General features: G+C 41.5%; 1 protein-coding gene across 1 annotated transcript; it reads right to left on the reverse strand.

Moving 5' to 3' along the window:
* Positions 1-33: 33 nt before the first annotated feature.
* On the reverse strand, positions 34-13,546 carry SLC66A3 (solute carrier family 66 member 3). Its single transcript, XM_054280083.1, has 7 exons — positions 13,377-13,546; positions 11,232-11,314; positions 10,726-10,795; positions 10,034-10,091; positions 8,747-8,867; positions 7,577-7,618; positions 34-5,798 (listed from the first exon to the last, which is right to left on the reverse strand). Exons 1-7 carry the CDS (start codon positions 13,517-13,519, stop codon positions 5,710-5,712), a joined length of 606 nt encoding a protein of 201 aa, XP_054136058.1. The 5' UTR covers positions 13,520-13,546; the 3' UTR covers positions 34-5,709.
* Positions 13,547-19,590: the final 6,044 nt, after the last annotated feature.

Raw genomic sequence — 19,590 nt, forward strand, 5'->3', positions numbered from 1 at the left:
TAATGTCATGTCCCTGCAGCCCTTACTTGTTGGAGGAGCTGCACAGAAATGTTTCCACAGCCAAGACAACTGCATGGGATCCTTCAGTCTTACCACCTCATTTTAAGGTCAAGGCCTCCAGTGTTTGTTCAGAGATGTGTGCCTGCTTCTCTGCATACTGTCCCTGTGGGCCCCATGTCATGTAGTTCTTGTCATTTGTCATTGCTGTTTGGGGTGCTTTTTGCAATAGGCCAGGATGCTCTTGCACCACTTGGTAAGCATGGCTATCCAGCGACTGCACACCAGGCTTGTGAGATCACAGCCAGTCCTCTTGTCCTTTGCATCACCAACTGCTGAGACTTTGGGCACTGAGTTGCCTTCAATAAGTGCTACTTTTTATTAACAAGTGAACTGATAGAAACTTGTTTTAGAGTTACCTGAGATATTAAATCCCTTTATGTTTTTAAGACTGAAGGAGCTGCATACCCCACCTGAGGTCTGAGCTCTGTTTCATACTGGCTCGCCTTGCCCTGTCTCTGACATCAACTGTTCATTTTCTGGTAGGCTCTTGGAGCAGGCCTTGCAGTTGGGTACAGGTCTGGCTGCAGCTTCAAGACTTGAATCTGCTTGCTGGATCCCATGGTCTCATGTGTCTGTGTGATGTTTTCCAGCATATTACAATCCCTGTGTCCTGGGGGCCACTTGAGACTCAGTAGGATCTGCGTAGCCTTTAGTCCAATCTGGAGCCATGGGGAGAGGCTCCCCTGCCAGCTCTGTTCTGAGCTACAGCAATGGGAGTTGTATTGCTGGAAGGTGGGCATTTGTGCAAATTAAAAAAACCAACATGGCTGAGAGAGGAAAATGCCCATGAGCTCAGAGAGTCCATGAAGAATGTAAGTTGTGCTGACAGTGCATTTCATGGGGGAAAAAAACCCTCACAAAATAAGTCAGACTCTTGAAAGACCACTGTACAGGATCTGTATATAGTCAGCTGTTCAAAGGTGAAAGAACTTCTCTCCAGTAATTATTTAAAATATGCTTTATCGAAGCTCAAATCGTGCTTCATTAAGATTTACCTGACAGAGGCTCCAGTGAGGCACAGGATGTGTGTTATTCCATTTATGATTTTCATATAGTATGGGTCTTGGTACTGCTGGCCAAAGCCTTCGCATTCCAAAGCAGAAATCTTGTACATTCCAGAGCAGGCATATACTCAGATGACTTGCAATTATAATAAGGTAGTAAGTAGAATTGATTTTCAGCATGGAGCCTTGTTACTACACAGTTTGAATCAGAACCATCATGAGCCAACTTGTCATGTTTTAGACTGATGGAGGTTCTGTTCTTTACATCATTTTGCAGAATACCTGACAGATAAAGTGTCTGCCCTCTTAAAGCTCCCTCCCTGTGAGTCAGTGATACCACATAATGCACAGAGGTACCTGTTTAGGCTTCTGACAATTTAAGAAAGTTCTAAGATAAAATAATAAAACAGGGTATGAAGAAAATTGTGACAATTATTTAAACTGTTCTTCAAGTATCCCAAATTAAATTTCATCAAAACTATGATGTAAAAATCTCTTACTTTACTCCTAGCCCAAAGATTGAATTTTTTTTCCAAGACACAGATGGCTGCCCCAAACTACTGCCAATGTAGAATGGAATAGCTGACACCTTTAACTTGAAAATGACTGCGTGTCTGTCTTGCCACTAGACAGGAAACACCTGAGGTCCATCAGGACTCAGGTCTGTGAGGCTTGCAAGGTCTTGTAATTGGATCCATCACAAGTGATGATCTGTCAGATTCTTACAGTAATGTTCATTGTGGCTCCCAGGCACCTGTTTGACCTCAACAGTTGTCATCACCGAGAACTGCGAAGTGTCCTGGAGAACCCTGGCTCAAAATCCAGCAAGTTTAATTTAGTACAAACCAAGAACTTTAGAACATCCTATTTTAAGATATTTTTTTCAGTTTCCTCACCTTCAAAAGTGAGATATCCTTAGACCATTATTGGTGATGACAGTGACATTTCATGTTCTGCTTCATACATAAATATGAATTTCAAGTATGGAAGAACTTGGAAGAGAGAGGAAAAACCAGCCTGAAGAGAATTTGGAGGGAAGTCATTATTATTTATCATCAGGGAAAATACATGGCTGGGAAACTACCTCATATCAGTTATCTCCACATCTGTGGAGTTTTTCATTTACAATAGTTCCTTGCCTGGACTCAGCTATTATTTCCTTTTTTAATTTTCCCCCTATTACATATGTCACTAAGTGGATGATTGTTTGGTGGAGGAAGAGTAATTTTACCACATTTAAAGAAGTGAGTAAAGGTGTTTTATAAGATTGGGGCCATTCAGCTAATTCTGAATTACTTTGGTCTCCAGAGTCAAACTGCACTAAAATCCAGCTCTCAACCCGCAGCGGTTGGGGGCTGTCCCTGCCTCCCCAGCCCACTCCTTTCTCTTGTGTTTCAGTAGATCAGCTGAGCAGAGCCAGGCTGGGGAGCAGCCACGTTCACAGCGTAAGGCAGACAGAGGCTTGGGGCTCCGGCAGGGAGAGGGGCTCCTGAGCAGTCCAAGCAATCCCATCCCTTGGTGGATTGGAGCAGCACAAGGAAAGATCTGTGTCTGCTTCACACAGAATGCCCAGTGCTAAGGGACGCCCATAGGGAGGGGAGAGGATGCGTTTGCATTTGTGTTCAGTGTTTGTTCACTGAGGACAGTCCAGAACAAATAAACTATACACCTCTTCCCCTGTCCACATCTATGTCCAGACCTGCAGCCTGCTGTCTCTGGGCTCACATCCTCCTTCTTTCAAGAGTAAATCTCATGGTAAATGTTTTCTCTCTCATACAGCTGAAGTGAGCTTCTAGCTTACCTGCTGCCCAATCCAGTCACAGTTTGTCACAGCCACTGCTGGAGGTTCTTGGGGTTATTTAGTGGACTGTACTGGAACTCAGAGCTTGTCTTCTCACAGACAAGAAGACTCAAAGTTTTTGAAAGCCCCGGCAAGACACATACTTAGTCAGCCAGGGCAGGACAAGTTGTGTTACCTTGTGAGCATGTTGTGAACTGGTACAATTAGACACCGAGTGTGTAATTCCACACCTGTACAGTATCTGTGAATGGGGCTGGATTACTTCCAGCCCTGTGGACAAGAGCTGCTTACTTGCTTACACCTTCTGCCGTAAATCCAAGATGCTTTCCCTGCTTGCTTTTGCCCTGCTGCTGCATTACACAGCCAATGACCTCCCTGTTTCCACCCTGATACTGGTGAATGACAAGTTTAACAAGATTTATCCTGCCTATGTTTGTCTAAAGCTGTTGCCTTTAATCCAGCCACCGAGAAGATTATTCTTTACTTACTGGAAAACACAGTGCCTGCGCTTTCGTGGGGCTTGCCTGGAATTTGAATGTGCCTCTGTTTATGGAAGTTACTCTCTGAGAGAGGAAAAAGTGTGTACAACTATTTACTGCTAGTTTCTGATTTGTTCCATATCTCTTGCAGCTTGAATCAGAACTCATGGTCCAGCTTTCCAAGTCCACAAAATTACTTTACCTTAAGTTCATTAATTACCCAGCTTTATTTGTTTTCCTCAGTCTTTTTTTCCCACAGGTTTCTAAGGTGATTTATTCAAAATGCATTAAGTAACCTATTAAGAACTGTTCTTAAATGCATTTTCAGTATTTTATGATAAAAAACCATCTTGAGGTGCTGATTCTCAAACCAAAAATGGAGCAGCTTCATCTTGCTACAGCATCACTCAGGAGTGTGAAAGATGTCAATAACAGAGAGGGTTTGAATTCCATACAAATCTTTCTCTATCAAGAAAAGGCTTTAATTGAAAAGCAACCGTGGTTTTTTTCATTTTAAGATGCTGGAGCTCTTTAGCATTTGGCAGGTCAGTATTCAGCCTGATGCTTCAAATGTTAAGGTGAAAGCTGCCCATTTATGACCTGTAATGAATATTTCATTTTCTCTCCATGTATGGAGAGAACAATAAACAATAAAAACTCAAATGCAATGAAAATTAACTGTAAAAATGACACTATCAATCTTGAAAAATTGCATTTATTAGTATCACCTGGAAAATATATCACATGCCACTTGCCACCATTTAGACCACTTCAGATACTTTACACACATTTAGTAAAATCAGAATGTTTACAATTAATCTTTCAACCAACATTGAAAGATTTGACTTTTTATTGGAGCAGTAAAGAAAAGCTCATCTTTGACTTGCTGTCAGTGATGTGGGATACATGAAATCACTGCCCACAGACACATCTCTTCCCAGCCCTTCCCACTAAAATTTAGAGTACGAAGCAGCTGCTTTCTGATGGTGAATGCTCCGATTGCTGCATGCTCACTGGCAGAAACATCTGCTTTTGCAGATCCCTTTGCTCCACAGCAGTCACACAATTTAGAATGTTTCAAAGAAAACCTGCCTCAAATGGAGTCAATGCAGTCTTCCCATAGTTTTCAAGGGTGTTGGGATCAAGGGTGCCTAGGTTTTTACATGCCAATCAACAGAATACCGTAAGAACTCTTGAAATGTTGTATCTTTTAATTTTGGGGAATGTAATGCTAAATGAAGGCAAGCTGTATGATTACTAACATAACTTTTGGTTGTGAAGGCAGTACTTTCAAAACCAAAATCCTCTGTTAATAGTTGTCAAGAATATCCTTTCCCCTTTTTTACTCTAAGTACTACAAAATTTATTAGAATTTCTGAAGTAAAAGTTTATGTGAAGTCCATGTTCTTCAACACACTTAGCACTGACAGGCCAAAAATTCACAAACCACAGAGCAGTATCACCAAAACCTGACAACTGCAGGAGATCAGTCTGCTGAGATGCATCAAGGTGCACATGTCACTGTCAGTATGGATGGTGTTTGGGAATTCTGGATATCATTCCAGGAACTTTTGCTTGAACGGTATTTTTAACTGTTGGCCACAGTTTCATTAATTCCCATACATTCCTGTCCCTGCTGTTCCCAAAATAGTATGTTCAGTGAATGAGAGCTCAGGTTGAAAAATAATTTGTAGTTGAGTTTTTGCTCTCTTATCCAATTAAAAACTGGGTATGCTGAGGAAAGTGACTATGGGTATCCTGTATCAGCTGTATAAATTGTACTATTTAAGTGTTGCATGTAAGTGCTACAATCCAACTGGATTTGTGATTTAGTAATTAGAACCTTATTCTGGATTGGGCCTTGACTCAGATTTTCTTCATCCTAAAATACAGACAGTTAATGTTGAACTGAGTTGCTTGCAAGAAGAAGACAAACTTCTGTTGTGGTTTTACAGTTTTGCAGCAGGACAAGTCAGTATGTTGGTGCAAAATTGATCATGTATAATTGAAGAAAATTGCTTATATGTAACCAGAAAGTACTGAAGTGATACCAGAATATATATACATCTAACTATGAAATACCTTGTAGTAAAAAAATCCAGAGAAAATGTGATATCAGTGAAACTTGTCTGAAATGACCAATAAAAATATGCTGCTTAAATTAAGTATCTTATCAGAATTATTTCTAAGAGAAAGCAAGCATGAATGTGCTATACTGTAAGTCTGTAAGTACTGTAAATACTGTAACTATGCTAAAGGGTAAATACTAGAGAAAGAGAGCTTCCTCAGTCTTTGAAGAGTTCTTAAATTCGTTAGGCTTAATGATATTTTTTATGGTAATGATATGTGTGCTGATGAGTGTCGTCTAATCAGTCTTTTTAATCTTCTTGTAGTGCAGGATTGTGGCTGTGACCCAAATATTGAGAATGAGCATGACTATGAAACGGATGAGAACTAAAAGAGAAAAAAAATATTGTAAGCATAAATCAAAAACACCAACTGCTGTTACAACACTGGTTTGTAAACTTTTGCTGGTGTACACACAGGCTGGTTCACATTTGGAAACTGTTTTCAGCCAATTAGTTTCAATTGCCACGTTCAGGAATCCACACATTCTGAGCATGAATCCAAGCATTTGGCACTTGATCACTTTCAGAGATAGCTCAAAATTATACACTTCAGTACCTTTAATTCTTTTGTAACCTGGAGAATAGTACAAGCATGAGAAGCCTCATATAAATTTATATGTACACCAGAAGTTAAATTTAGAGTCACAGCTCACATGTCCTTTATAGTTGCAAGTGTTATTTATAATAAAGGAACTACTCTCTACTGCTATCTCTGAAGTTTAGACTTTGAGAAGACAGGAGATAGTTGGATCTGTCAGACTTTAATGACAAAAAATCTGACAAAAAAACCAGTTTTTCAGTACCTGAGTTAAATCAGCTTTAAACCATAACAGCACTGTACCTCTACCTGTGAGAAGGTATTTAAAGTACAGGTATTTCTGATGTCTGTTTGGTAGGTGGAATATTCACAGAAATGTACACAAAACTCTGTTTCAGAACTATGTGATACCTGACTGTTTCCTACGTGTCAATGTGTTCAGTGTTGCAGCTTAATGGGAAACATTTTCCATTAGAGCAGCACAGCATCAGTGATGCTGCTGGCCCTTCCATGTGCCAAAGTGGATGGTGCTGTGTTTCAAACAGCAGCTTTACCCAGCACCAGCTTTGCTCTCCTGGTGTTTCCTCCCTCCCCCTCAGTGTAAATGTGTAGCTGTGGGTGATGTGGACTCAGTACCTGACCCTGCCCGAATCCCTGCATGAGCATTTTGCGAAATTTTGGTGACCAGTTAGCTGCAGAGCCCCACAAACTCCTTACCTTGGCAAAGAAAAAGCAGCAGGCATGGGGGTGGAAATGTGGGCCACAAATGGGACTTCCCTTTCCAGTGAAAGACCCACTTGAAATGCTTGCAAAGCTACAGCTTTATTGGGCTGCAGAGGATGCTTCAAAATTACAAAATCCATTCAAGTGATGTTTCTGATGAAACAGTTTTGAGCGAGAACAAGGAACCAGATGAAGTACAAAGGGATTGTTACTGTTCTTGCATCCACCAAGCCTTGATTTTGAACAATTTACTGAAAAATCTGTGACATTCCCTAGCTCTTGTGGTTTTCTCAGGATGGTAAGAAGCTGTTAAATAAATCTGTTTTATAATTTGTTGGAAATTATATATTTTAAGTCAGTTTTAAAAAATTTCTTACTAGCCTACCATTTTATTTTCAGCCTGCCATAAACTTTCTCAATGTTGGACCTAAAACTGTTCACATACTAGTTTTAGTTTTTAGTTCTCTAAAATACATTTTTAATTCAAAAAGCTGTCAATAAGTGAAATACTTATCACTTGAAAATCTCACTCAATTACTACAGGTTTTTTAAACTTGTTTTTTTGTATATTTATTTATTTATTAAAATAGTAAATATTTTAATACTTTATTTTGCTATTTTCAGAATTAATTTTGTAGTGCTTTTGTCATTTGAAAAAAAAAAAAAAGCCTTTTCGACCAGTTGCACCATTTTTAATCCTGTGTAACTCCTGCCCTCACCATGCTAAGCTGTCACATTCATGGTTTGTTCTTGTGAGACTTTCTAAGTGTTTTGCAACACAAGTAAAAACTACTGTGACAGCCGTTCCCTTGGAAAGGCAGAGAATTCCATACTTCACTCACCTGCATAATCATTTGTAGTCATTAGAGTTGTAATAATTCTTGCTGTAAATTGAATGAATTCTGATTAGTGGAACACATAGGACACATTTATACTTCTAAAAAATTATAAAATATCTGGTTTTCAACAGAAGATCATCTTGCATGAAAATATATACTGTACACATTCCCACTTTTAGTGTGTCCACTCTTCATTATTTTGGCTTCGGAGATCAAGCTCTCAAAGCTGACTGACAATATATTAAGGGTCTTTTTAAATGAGAAAATCACAGATATAATTAGAATTTTTACATCTATCACTCTAGATTGGATGTGGTCAGTTTACTGCTTTTCTTTCTGTTCAGCCCCTCTTTCAGGAGCTGACAATGAGCTACAGCCACAGTTGAGTTAGGATGACTTAACCATTGGGAATGTTCACGTGTGTGCCTTTGGGTTTTGCAAATACAAGGAATTCAGCTTCCCTTCCCACAAGGAACCTAAATGTTAATTATTTCACACTTGCAGCAGAGTAAAAGCATTTATAAAGTTTACTGTTGCTGTTCACCACAATTTGTAATTACTGACTTTTTTCACGTAGAAATAGATCCAGCATCACTGGATGATGAGTTTTATTGTGAGAATATTTCAAATGAGTTTTGTGAAGATGCAAAAGGCACTTCTGACAAACAGCTGTAGAACTGCTCATGCAGACCACTGGGGAATTGCCACAGGAACTCCACAAATGACTGTTCATAAATTCTGTCAAGAAATGTAATTACAAGTAGCCATAGAGTTAAAGGCATTCAGTTAAAGTGTGTATTTATTTGTAGACAGCTTTTCAAAATTAGCATTGTCTGACTGTATACCTGAAATTTTAGCACCTTTTCATGCTGGAACACTAGTAACTTTATTACATCATAGAAGATGGAAAAGTTTTCCTCATAAAGACAGTCTTTCAGTTATTTCAATTCCAGTTCTCTTGGTCATATTCACATTTTAAGTCATTGTTTTTTATCACTGGTGTCAAAGATAAAACTTGTTTTCAAGAGACTGTGTTATCTGAGTCCCAGGTGTCAGCACTGAGGGAAACCAAGGCAAGATCTTCGCCTGCTATGACTGAGTAAAGACCTATGAAAAAAGGAACTAGGAGAACTCAGGAACTCAGTACTTCACACCAAGCTGTCTGTAGCTTACCTGCAGAGGCGTACACAGACATGCCCCAGGTCAGGGCGCTCGCCTCTCTGGCATCTTTGGTCTCCCAGAGATGCTGCAGCTGAACCAGCCTACTGGCTGCACTGACGAGTGTGCACAGATTCTGAAAAGCAGGTGAAAAAGAGAGAGAACCTCTGCCTCTGCCATGGTATTGCCTGAATAGGAGAAGCTTTTTCGTTTAGAATAAAAAAAAAATTTACACTTTTCCAGTATGTGGCAACCCAAGTGCTTTGGCTTCTTACTAAGGAGCAGTGAAGCAAAAAATGGGAGTTGCCAGAAACAAGGACTCATTTCTGAGGTACTGCCCAGCAAAAAGCTCAAAGAGCACAGTTGCTACTGTTGTTGACAAATGCTTGACAGAGGCAAATGCAGTAAGAAGCAAGGAAACAAAAAAGGATTCTCAACCTGCTCCATAAAACTGTTTATAGAAGTCACCTAAATGAGACTGACCTAGTCTAAACAGCAAGGTTGATTCAGACCATCTGTTACCATTATGTCTGGCAAACAAAACCATAAAGGAATGAGAAAACTGACAAGAATGTGTGGAAAATTAGTCCAATTGGAGGGAAAAATAGTAACAGGAATGCACTATTCACTCAGTCCCCCTTTTAAAGGGGATTTTGCAAAGGCAGCAAGGACTCCACACGGGCCTTTGTGCCCTGCCTGGATTTCTGCTGCAAGTAAGGATGAGTGTAGGGTTTGGAAGCTTTTCTCCCCATCTGTATCATCTTTTGCATTAGCAGATCCTGTTCATCTCAATTACTTTTTTACTTTCTCTCTCTTGCTAAGAAAAGACCATCTTTAACCTTTGTAGGTGTTATCAGATTATATTTTTCTTGCAAAATTGTATGACTAAAGGGAAAAAAAGAAATATGTCACAATCCCTGCTTCAAATGCTTTGATGCTCTACTCTCTTCCTCTCGTGTTAAAGATTTATTGGTTGGGATTATGACGTTAGGACTAAAGTGGCAGCAGAATTTCAACATTTTAAGTATTTGCTAGTTTTAATTAAGGCACCACCAAGTAACAACTTATCTCAGAACATGCCTTTTTTCCCCCCATAGAGTCTCTATTTTCGGTGCTATTTCCCAGCTGCTTACAAAAGAAAGAACCTGTATCTGAAAGCTGGTTGGTTATGCTGAAAGCTAACTAAAATGACAAATTCTTCCAAGTACATTTATATAGGAGAGAGTCCACTAATAAATACTTCCAGAAAAACAAAGTCATTTCCTGTGAAGATCTAATTTCAGATAATCATGTAGCACTTACCATGGCCAGATCTATTATCCACTTCTGCAGTGTTATCATATACCAGCCCACCCAATATCTTACATTACATTAAGTTTCATAGCACTTAAATTATACGATACAAAGTTCTCAAAACTGCCTGAGGAATATATTTTTTTTTAAACATCTGGAAATAATCTTATTGAAACTTTTTAACAGACTATACAATCGAGATAAAACATATTCAAAACTGGATGAAACACTAAGTGTTCCTATTTTTCACACTGTCTTCGGTCAAATAGTGTCTGGAGTTTCTCAAAACCTGCTCCAAAGCACAAGATTTGAGATTTAAACCCAAGTCCTATTTAGAAAAAACCCAAACAGTGCTGTCTTTATTTCAAGTACAACCTACAGGGGCAGGAATTTAAAAAAAAAATAATTAAAAAAAAATCTTATATTTCTACTCTGCATCCCTGTAGAAAAGATGTAAATTAAGAATTTATTTTACTCTTTATCAGTTGGGAGCCTTCTAAAGCAGAGCAAACATATAAAGCTTACTTCCTGCAGAGATTTTACTGTGATCCCAGAAATCAGCATGGGAATGTGGAATACATGTTGAGGGGTGCCTGAGAATGATTTACAATAGTAGCACACAAGAAATGATGACACAGCTGCCATGCAAAGAACTGCCAAACAAGCCACATAAACCAAACCTCCCAGATTTCAAAGGATACACGAGTGCATAGAAACAAGCTCGTCTCACTTTTCCACTGAAATGCATAATACAGCCAAGGAGAATGACATCTGCAATAAACAAAAGGTGGCTGGTCACAGAAAGGACTGAAGGGGCCCAAACACAATCCCAGACAGTTCCACTGGGCACGAGGTCTGTGGAAACTCCTTTCTTACAGCTTTGTCTCTCAAATGTGATTGATGAAATACTGCAATCTCCAAAACTAAGCTTTCCTTAGAGTCTGGAGTGTTTAGTATGCTTCTCTCCCAAGTGGAGAAACCAGACAAAAGGACGAGTTTACACTGTGACTCTGTGTAATAGGTTTTTCTTCTCTACCTGACCATCTCTTTCAATGGCATTTAAAAGAATTCAGTTTTATATGAGATGTTAATTCCCTCTTTCCCCCAAGTCCAGCATCACTGCAGTGGAGCACTGTACTTACATGCAGAGACTTGGAGCGCTGAATGAGCCCCATTTCATTTCCAAAACATGCCTTACAAAAATTACCTTGTGCAATGACGACAGGAAACTCCAGGTACGTCTCCAGGGGGTAACCATAATAGATGTGGTACCTCAGAAACACAAGGAGGCTGAACAGAGAGATACAAAACATGACTGCACAGAGGGACACAAATGCCTTCACAACTTTTATACTGTTTTGGTGGTGCCAAAAGGCTCCAGATAGGTGTAGCCCTTGCTGTCAAACTGATCAAACAACAGGCACACAGAGCAAGCCTGATCATTCTGTAATCTATTTCTGTTACCCTCATTGCCCACACTTCTCACCAAGGTCTTTATGTCACAATCTGTAGGGCATAATTTTATTTATCATAATTGCTGAGAAAGAAATGAAGGCTTTCAGATCTAGGAGATACCTCCTCTCTGCCAGAGTCTTGGCACCTCCAGGATAACTCTGATTTCTTTATTTATGTCTGTAGTTCAATCTGTGCATTAGGCAAGTTTTATAGGGGTAGAAAATGTCTTCCAAGCTGTCTAGACTGCACTGTTATGAGATTACACTACGAGTGTAGCTCTACTGGTCAGACTAAGAGTCTGTTTTTAAGTGCACCAAACAATGGCAACTTTCCTTCCTGCCATTCCACAATACAGTACCCAAAAGGAATTGAACTTTTATGTTTTCTGTACTTCCAGCTCTCCTGCAAGTCCATGGGGTTAGACAGAAAATTCAAAGCTGTAAGGAAAACAGAAAGGACTCAGAGTAGTTTTACATAAGAAAAAATATTATGGTTTCTGGTGTAGAAAAATGGCAGAAGGAACAGCCTGCCTTGTAAGAAACTGGCTTTTACAGCATTCAGAATTTAAATATCTGAACTTCCTAGGAATGCTATTTGATATAGAGTCAAATCAGATCCCTAGCCACCAGCACCATGTGTCTCTGTCACCCCTCACACCTGGTCACTCTATGTTGATTTCACAGAACCAGCCCAGCTTGTAGTGGTAGTCACTCAGCTCCCTGCAACTGGATTCAAAGTATTTAAAGGTAGGAGGATAAACAGGCTACTAAATACAATACATGCTTCAAAGAAGACCAGAACCTGTAATTGTGTGGGTACCATGGTTCTCCCACAGGTGCTGAAGAGACATTTCCAGCTTCTCCATGCTCATCTCAAACATTACTTAGAAACACTTTTTAATGCACACCACCGCACGCAAATTATTGAAGTGTTGTCACCGCTTTTTGGCTGAGGCTGTGGGGTCAGTCATCTCTGCTGGAGCTCCAGTTCGCTTCATTTACTCGGAGGTGTGTTAAGGGTAAACAGCAGAAACTCGGGTTCAGTGCTGCAGGGAGAGGCGGGCGGGGAGCGGCCACGGCGGAACGTGAGGGATCCCGCACAGCTCCACTGAGAGGTGTCTGTAAACGGAGCTGTGTCTCTGCCAGGAGACACGGCACGGGCACCCTCAGACACACCACGCCGTTTTTGTAAGGGGATTTTTCTGGATAAAACCCCTTTCCTAGTGTTCTGCCCACCTCAAGCCCCCGGCTGGGCCAAGGCAGGGCTCTTCACGGTGCTTTCTCTCGCTCGTACCCACACCCGAACGTGCACACACCGAGCTTATTTGTTTGTCGTTTCATACAATCCTCTTTAAGCAAGATTTAATAAGCCTAGCCCATGTAAGCTCATTACAGGCTCACAAGTCTTTGGAGTTTGACACGGCTTGTAATTTTCTTAAGGAATTATTTAAGTCTTACTGATTCGGGTGAGGGAAGCCTGTCTGACGAGTACAGCTACCTGCACCACAGAGCACACGGGCCACTGAATAACCTAAACACAGGCTTACACCCTCTGCAGCTGCTGTATGCAGCGACATGAGTGGTCCGGGATGGTTTGGTCAAGTAAAAAAAGACGAGTTTCCCTTTAAATGAAAAAGCGGAATCACTAAAACAGGAAGTTCCTTCCCGAAAGGCTCTGTGCGCTGAGCTGGGCTGGTGCTGAGCTCCGAGCGGGGCGATGTGGCTCCGCGGGAGCGGGGAGTGCTCGCCGCCCCCAGGCCGCCCGCCCCTCAGCGCACCCTCAGGCCCCACCTGAGTCATGGAGGAAGGAATGAGTCCCCGGCTGCCGCAGCAGCCCCGAGGCCCCGCACCCCCGGCCGAGGGGACCCGTGGCTCCAGCCCTGCTCCCGCCGCCTTACCCAGCTAGCTCCAGGAGGAGGCTGCTCACGCTGAGTCCCCACGCCGAGCCGGCCCTCAGCACCGCCACCAGCTGCGGCAGCTTGATCACGGCACACACGGCCCAGGTTGTCAAGTGCACCAGGTCCAGCAGCCCCGGCGCCATCCCGCTGCGGCGGCCCGGGACGGGGATCCGCGGAGCGGCGGGCAGGGTGCGGTGGGACGGTGGCGCCGGCGCTGCCCTCACGGAGCGCCCCGGGCCCCCCACTGCCCGGACACGAGAGGGGAGAGCCAGGCCCGGCGGAGCACCCGCGGCCCCGGCGGGAGGGGCAGCGCCGCGGTCACCCCCGGCCCGTGGGGCTGAGCACCGCAGTGACCCAGGGACCGCTGGTTGAAGTCTCCCTACCTCTGACTCCCTCGGTGCCCGGGCCGAGAACCACTCCGCTCCAGGTTCGGAGCGTTGCTCCTGGAATGAGTTTGTTACCATAAACAGCATCCCCGAACAGGGATGATGTGATGCTGTGCCGGCCATGGGCCGTGTTCACCCCGGAGCGGTGCAGGTCAGCCCCGGCTTTGGAGCTGTAGGCTGCAGCTCATTTTTCTCCCTCCAAGTAGAGTCCCCACTGCTCCAGCGCCTGTCATTTTTAGGTCACTCTGAACTGCCATGGAACTAATTCCTGCAGCAGGGATCACACTGGTCTGAGAGCAGCACTTTATTTTTACAAGAAAAATGTGCAGCAAAATTAAAAGTTGCTAAATGCTGAACTTGTCAGATGATACCGATATTGGCTGAAATAAACTTTTTAACACAATTTGAAGTATTAGAAAGCAGGCGTTCTTTACTTGTGGAGGACACAGTAGATTTATTCTGTGTCTGGAGTGAGACAGGGATTTTATTCATTATAACTATACATATTCATTAAAACATGCTTCTTATTTAGTATATAAATATCACTTTCCTAGAACTAACATGCATGCATTCACCTCTTACTGGAAGTTTATGGTTCTGGAGATTTCTTAAGAGGGGTCTTTGGTGATTGTATTCACTGAATGCTTTGATATTAAAGGTGACTTTCCCTGAAGTTTTTCTCTGTGTATGCCCTGTTGTTTCTGGTTATATTAAATTTGCTAAAAACCCATTGTAGGCCTCCTTATCTGTTTCTGCACAGCTGTGTTTATCATCCTGTGTGCATACCTTTACATTCTTTTTTTTTTTTTTTTTGACAGTTAGTCTTTCAGCAACATCAGGGGAGCTGAAAATTGTTCCTCTTTAAGTTATTTATCACAGGTTATTGGAGATTGAGTAGCTTCTCCAAAACATACACCTACCCACCACGCAGAGTTACATACAAAACCAGTAAAGTTTTTGCACTTCTCAGTTTGTCAGTACTAAATAAAGGTTATCCTAGGACCACACATTTGTACTGATTATGCATGCTCTGAATCTTGGCTGTTTTGTGCCTGCATATGGCCAGGACTGCTCTGACTATCAAATCTTCACCATTAATTCAGAGTTTTAAGTAGAATGTAATTGCTTTAACATGAGGGGTTATTTGCAGGCATAGCATTTCTTCTTTTTAATTTTAATGAAAGTTGTATTTTACTATGGCCAATAGTTCTTAAAATGGCGTAAAACAGGTATATTGCATTAATTCCACATACCCTTGGTGGTATTTCAAAACTGTGTTTCTAACTCTGAATTTGTAAATCACGTTGCCCTTTGGTAATTCAGTCATAAAAGGAAGCAGGTATGTAGAAGTACATAAAATCTCAAAACTCAGAAATAAATAGCCCCCAATACAAAATTCTTATGTAGAAACTGTGTTTCTGTTAATAAAATTCAAAGTAATCAAGCTTTTCAAAGGCAATAAGCTAAAATAAAAAAAAATTTGGTTTGATTTTCTTGATGACTGAATTGTTGACTTTGTGGGAGCATTATGTACTTGAAAAAAGTTGACAAATTGTCATACATGATGAAGTTATTTTAAGTTAGGTCTGAGGTGTAGATGTGTCAGTCATTTCAGATGATCTGAAAATAACAGAAATATCTAAGACAGAAGTTGCATATTTGCACTGCTGTGTGGATGCTGGTCCAAAAAAGCTATAAAATTGTCAGTAATATGTACTGCCTTGTACCTTTGTAGAGTAATCAAGAAGCTGAACTGGAAATCATTAAGCAGGTCCATAAGCCCATTTTATTCAACCATTTTTATATTTAAGAACATATTAAGTATTTTGCTTTAGCCAGCATTTTACCTTTTTAAAATCCCATCCTGCTTTGCATTTTAAGCAATCAGATGACCAGGATGATTGACCATCTCCCCTACCCTGTCTGTGTAATGGCCCAGCTCTGCATCTGTTCACTGCCCACGGTGAGCAGCAGCTTAGGGAAGGAACAGATGTCACAGTGCTGGGCAGCGCTGTCCAAGGTCAGGAAGAAAAATTTAATCTGTGAGCAGTATGAGAAATTCTTCCTAGTTTAAATTATTTAGTTCTACATCAAGTTTCAGTTTTGGTCAGTTGCAGCAAAATGCAGGACCCCTTCAAATTACAGTTCAGGAAATGAATTCACAGCATCTTCCAGTGCAGCAAATGGGCAGTGGTTTAACATTGCTGCACCTCAAATGGGAATGCACATGTTGATCCCTATTGAAAAAACACAGAGAAGGAAAATAATCTTCCAGTAGTAACTAAGGACAAAAAGTCAAAACATTTTTTTCCACATAATGATGTTGGCTTATCACAGTTGGGTTTTTGAACAGAATAATGCCCTAAATTTTGTGAGTTTGCAAGGAATGCAGAGGGTGCAGTCTTGCTGGTTATTTCCACAGCCTGCCATGCTAACAGGGAATGCTTCATTTTGCAGATAATTGATGTTTTAAGCTCTAGGTTACATCCACCATTGAGGGACCTGTGCAGATGGGGACAGTTCCTGAGAGACACATAATGGAAGGTTGGGGGTGAACAGAATTGCTAGGGACACCAGGTTACAGGAGGCTCATTTGTTTGCCCAGAAAAGGGAGCATGAACACAGTGTGTCAACACATAGGAAATAAACCAGAGGATTAGACATACCAGCACAGTGGCAGGGCTGGAACCTTTTAGGCATCACAGGGACAGTGTGGCACAGCACATTACAGATGGCAGGATTCAAGCTTTTTTGGAAAAGCAGACAGGGAAATGAGTGGAAGTTGTGTTCTACACAAAACAGTTTATATTTGCCTGGAGCGTTCCCCTGCTTGTTGGAGTAAGCACTGAGTTGGCTGAGAGCTGAGGGTTCAAAATTGGTGGAGACACTGGCATGGGGAACACTGTGCAGGAACCTTCTATAAATTGTCTGATCAGGAAGAGGAAGCAGATGAAGCTTTAAATAACTACAAGGAGCTCACAGTTGTAGGTACAGGCTGCTTTGGAATACAAAATTGCTCTGCTCTCTGGAGAGGCACCCAGTGGGGTAAAAACAGTCTAACCAATTTTTGTGGGTCATCAAGAGCATTCTTTTTTGACCCCGATGCTGGATTTGTTACTCAAAAACAAAGAAGGAAGGAATGTGAAGGTAAAGGGCAGCCTTGGCATTAGTGACTCCAGGACCTTAGAATTAAGACCCCAAGAGAAATAAGGAAGACAAATAGTAGAATAAAGATTCTGGCCTTCAGAAGAACAGAATTTGTCTTGTTTAGGAAATTGGTTTGTCAGGACCTCTCAGGAACATGGGATGGGGGCAATGGAGATCAGGAGGGTGCATTGAAACTCAAGAGAACATGCTCACAGAACAAAAACTGGCTCGTCTGGTGAGCTGGAACTCAGGCAGGCAGGGGAGCAGCTTGGCTGATCCAGCTGTGCTTCTCTGAACTCAAACTCCAAAAAGGGAGGGCTGGAAATATGGAAACAGGTATGAGCCGCCCAGGTGCAAGGGAATGGAGTTGAACACTGGAACAGTGGCCCAGAGAGGCTCTGACATCTCTATCTATAGAGATTTTCACAACTGAGCAGGTCAAGGTCCTGAGCAACCTGGTTTGACATCAGCACTGGCCTTGCTTTGAGCAGGGACTTGGTCTTGAGGCCTCCAGAGGTGCCTTCTGGCCACATGACTGTGATTTCCTGTACTTCAGTCCTTATGCAAGCTGCATGTTTGAGGCTCCATTCTGCCACCAGACACATTAAGATTGAGCTAAAGTAAAAATTATCAAGACTTTAAAACAAAATTGAAAAAGGATGGATTCTATGATTTTAGGTACTGTTCACTTTTGATTGTCTTTTCTGAACACTTGTAGTGCCCAAGGACTGTGAGCTTTACTGGTGAGTAGTAGACTGATGCTCTGTGATAAAAGCTCACCTTGAGGAGGAGGTTATCTCTGTGCTGAGGCTCCTTGGTGGCACAATGACACTGTTTCAACTCTGATCTGAAGATCCTTCTCTTACTAAAGAAGTCCAATGGATCCCTGTGTGCTTCGTGTTTGTGGTTATGTTGTACAAATGTGCGTGACACGGTTATTAAAGAAGGAGTGGAGATTGCGTGTAGTTTGTTGGTTCTGTCTGCAGTGTGTTGTATATATTTGTGGGAACTGAAAACATGACCTTATTTATATAAGGTTTACTTGAGGTTAGGCTGAACAGAAGCATAACAAATTGAATGAAAGTACTATAAGCAAAAAAACCCCAAACCCTCTTGGCTCAGTGTTTGGTCTGTGGAATGCTTTTCTGAGTTAACAGAAGGCCTTAAGGCCATTCTGGGTAATGACATTTATCTAAAATAATATTGCTATCTAAAAAGTAGTACTGAAAGAGCCTAGAAGGCCAAAAACAGATTTTAAAACCTAACTCAAAAACTAACAAAGCTAGGATCTGGGAGGAGCAGAAGAGAAGGAAAATACCCTAACTAGTGTCCCTATTAGAAAATCTGCATTGAGCTTGTAGCCCAGAGAGGAGGTTTAGCTGCAGCTTTTGGATCAGGAACTGGTATTGTTCTAGATCCATGCTTACACCTGATTTACCCAAAGAGGAGGCTCCAGCAAGAGTTAAGAGTGTGAGTGTATAAGGGCAGCAGCCCTTGCTAAGGTCCTGGTGAGTGATGCCTCCTGCACTCTTGCTAAATGTCCTAAGATTCTCCCAGAGGGTGCAAATGGATCTGCCAGCACTGAGGAGCAGCTACAGTTACAATCGTGCTTATTCCAACAAAGATCATCATCTCACCGGGTCTGAAACACTGCCAGGTGTGGGTTTCACTCTGGCCTTTGTAGGGTTTTTTATGTATCTCTATGGTAACACAGTGCTAGCAATGTGTCAGCATTCCATTAAGTTTTGTGGTAGAGAGTTGATGTAAACACTGTGTTTTCAGTCTATCTGGCTTTAAAGAGACATAACAGAGTAACTGCTAAATAAGCATTGTGATAGCTGCAGGTGGTTCTAGGCTACATCTTTGGTTTGTTTTTCATTCTCAGCAACACCTGCAGCTGACATGAGAGTTACTGCATGGAAAATTTGTTAATCCACAGGTCATATAAAATATGTCCAGTGATGGTATTTGGTTATTAGTAACTGGGCAAAGTAAACCCACAGTTTTAAGTCACATAGTGATCAGGTCATAGAGTAAACCCAAATGTCATCATTTTTATATTTATTGTGCCAGTTTATTTGGACATTACTTCTTAATGCAATTTATCAGTCATTATATGCCAGTCATTATATTTCCTCTGGGTTAAGAGACAGTTAATAGAAATTTGCAGTAGTTTTGCTCCATCAACCTGTCATAAAGGCCTTGTGCTGACATGAGGCTGTAACCCCAGACACTTGGAAATTCCATTTTTAAGTGCTGGCAGTTGTGCAGATACGTAGGTTCACACAGCTTTGGAGAGGTCACGAGCTGAAGTCAGTCAGTCCATGCCCTGTGACAGAAGAGGCTGTGAGCAGGCCTGTGCCAGCATCTCTTCAGCTTTCAGCAGAATTCCCAAGTTACATGGAGACCCATCTGTCTTCCATTGACGCAAACATGAAGTTTTCTGAAGAAGGAAAACATATCTGACATGGATTCAGACTAGCAAGTAGAGTTTTTAAGGGTAGCATTCAGTGGTTTGTATCTGTGCACGATTTAGGAAATGAAACTTGAGGCCCTGACAGATTATTTTTGGTTTCTAAAACCAACAAAAGAAAAAATGCCCCACTTTAAAAAGCTGTTTTCTGATTTAATTTCTGAAAAGAAATTGATTTCTTTTAGAAGCTGAGGAATGTGAATATGTA

Source organism: Melozone crissalis, unplaced genomic scaffold (genome assembly GCF_028551555.1).
Source record: "Melozone crissalis strain CALT ecotype California unplaced genomic scaffold, PUWL_Pcris_2 ptg000027l_1, whole genome shotgun sequence".
NCBI classification, from domain to species: domain Eukaryota; kingdom Metazoa; phylum Chordata; class Aves; order Passeriformes; family Passerellidae; genus Melozone; species Melozone crissalis.

What these genes read in the sequence shown, in the direction of transcription:
- SLC66A3 (XM_054280083.1), bottom strand. Translation starts at nt 13,519, where the DNA reads ATGGCGCCGGGGCTGCTGGACCTGGTGCACTTGACAACCTGGGCCGTG. An exon ending in GCTTGTTTCTATGCACTCGT is followed by an intron (nt 10,092 to 10,725) that starts GTATCCTTTGAA and finishes ATGTAATGTAAG; the next exon opens with ATATTGGGTGGGCTGGTATA. An exon ending in GTCTGTGTACGCCTCTGCAG is followed by an intron (nt 7,619 to 8,746) that starts GTAAGCTACAGA and finishes TTCAATTTACAG; the next exon opens with CAAGAATTATTACAACTCTA.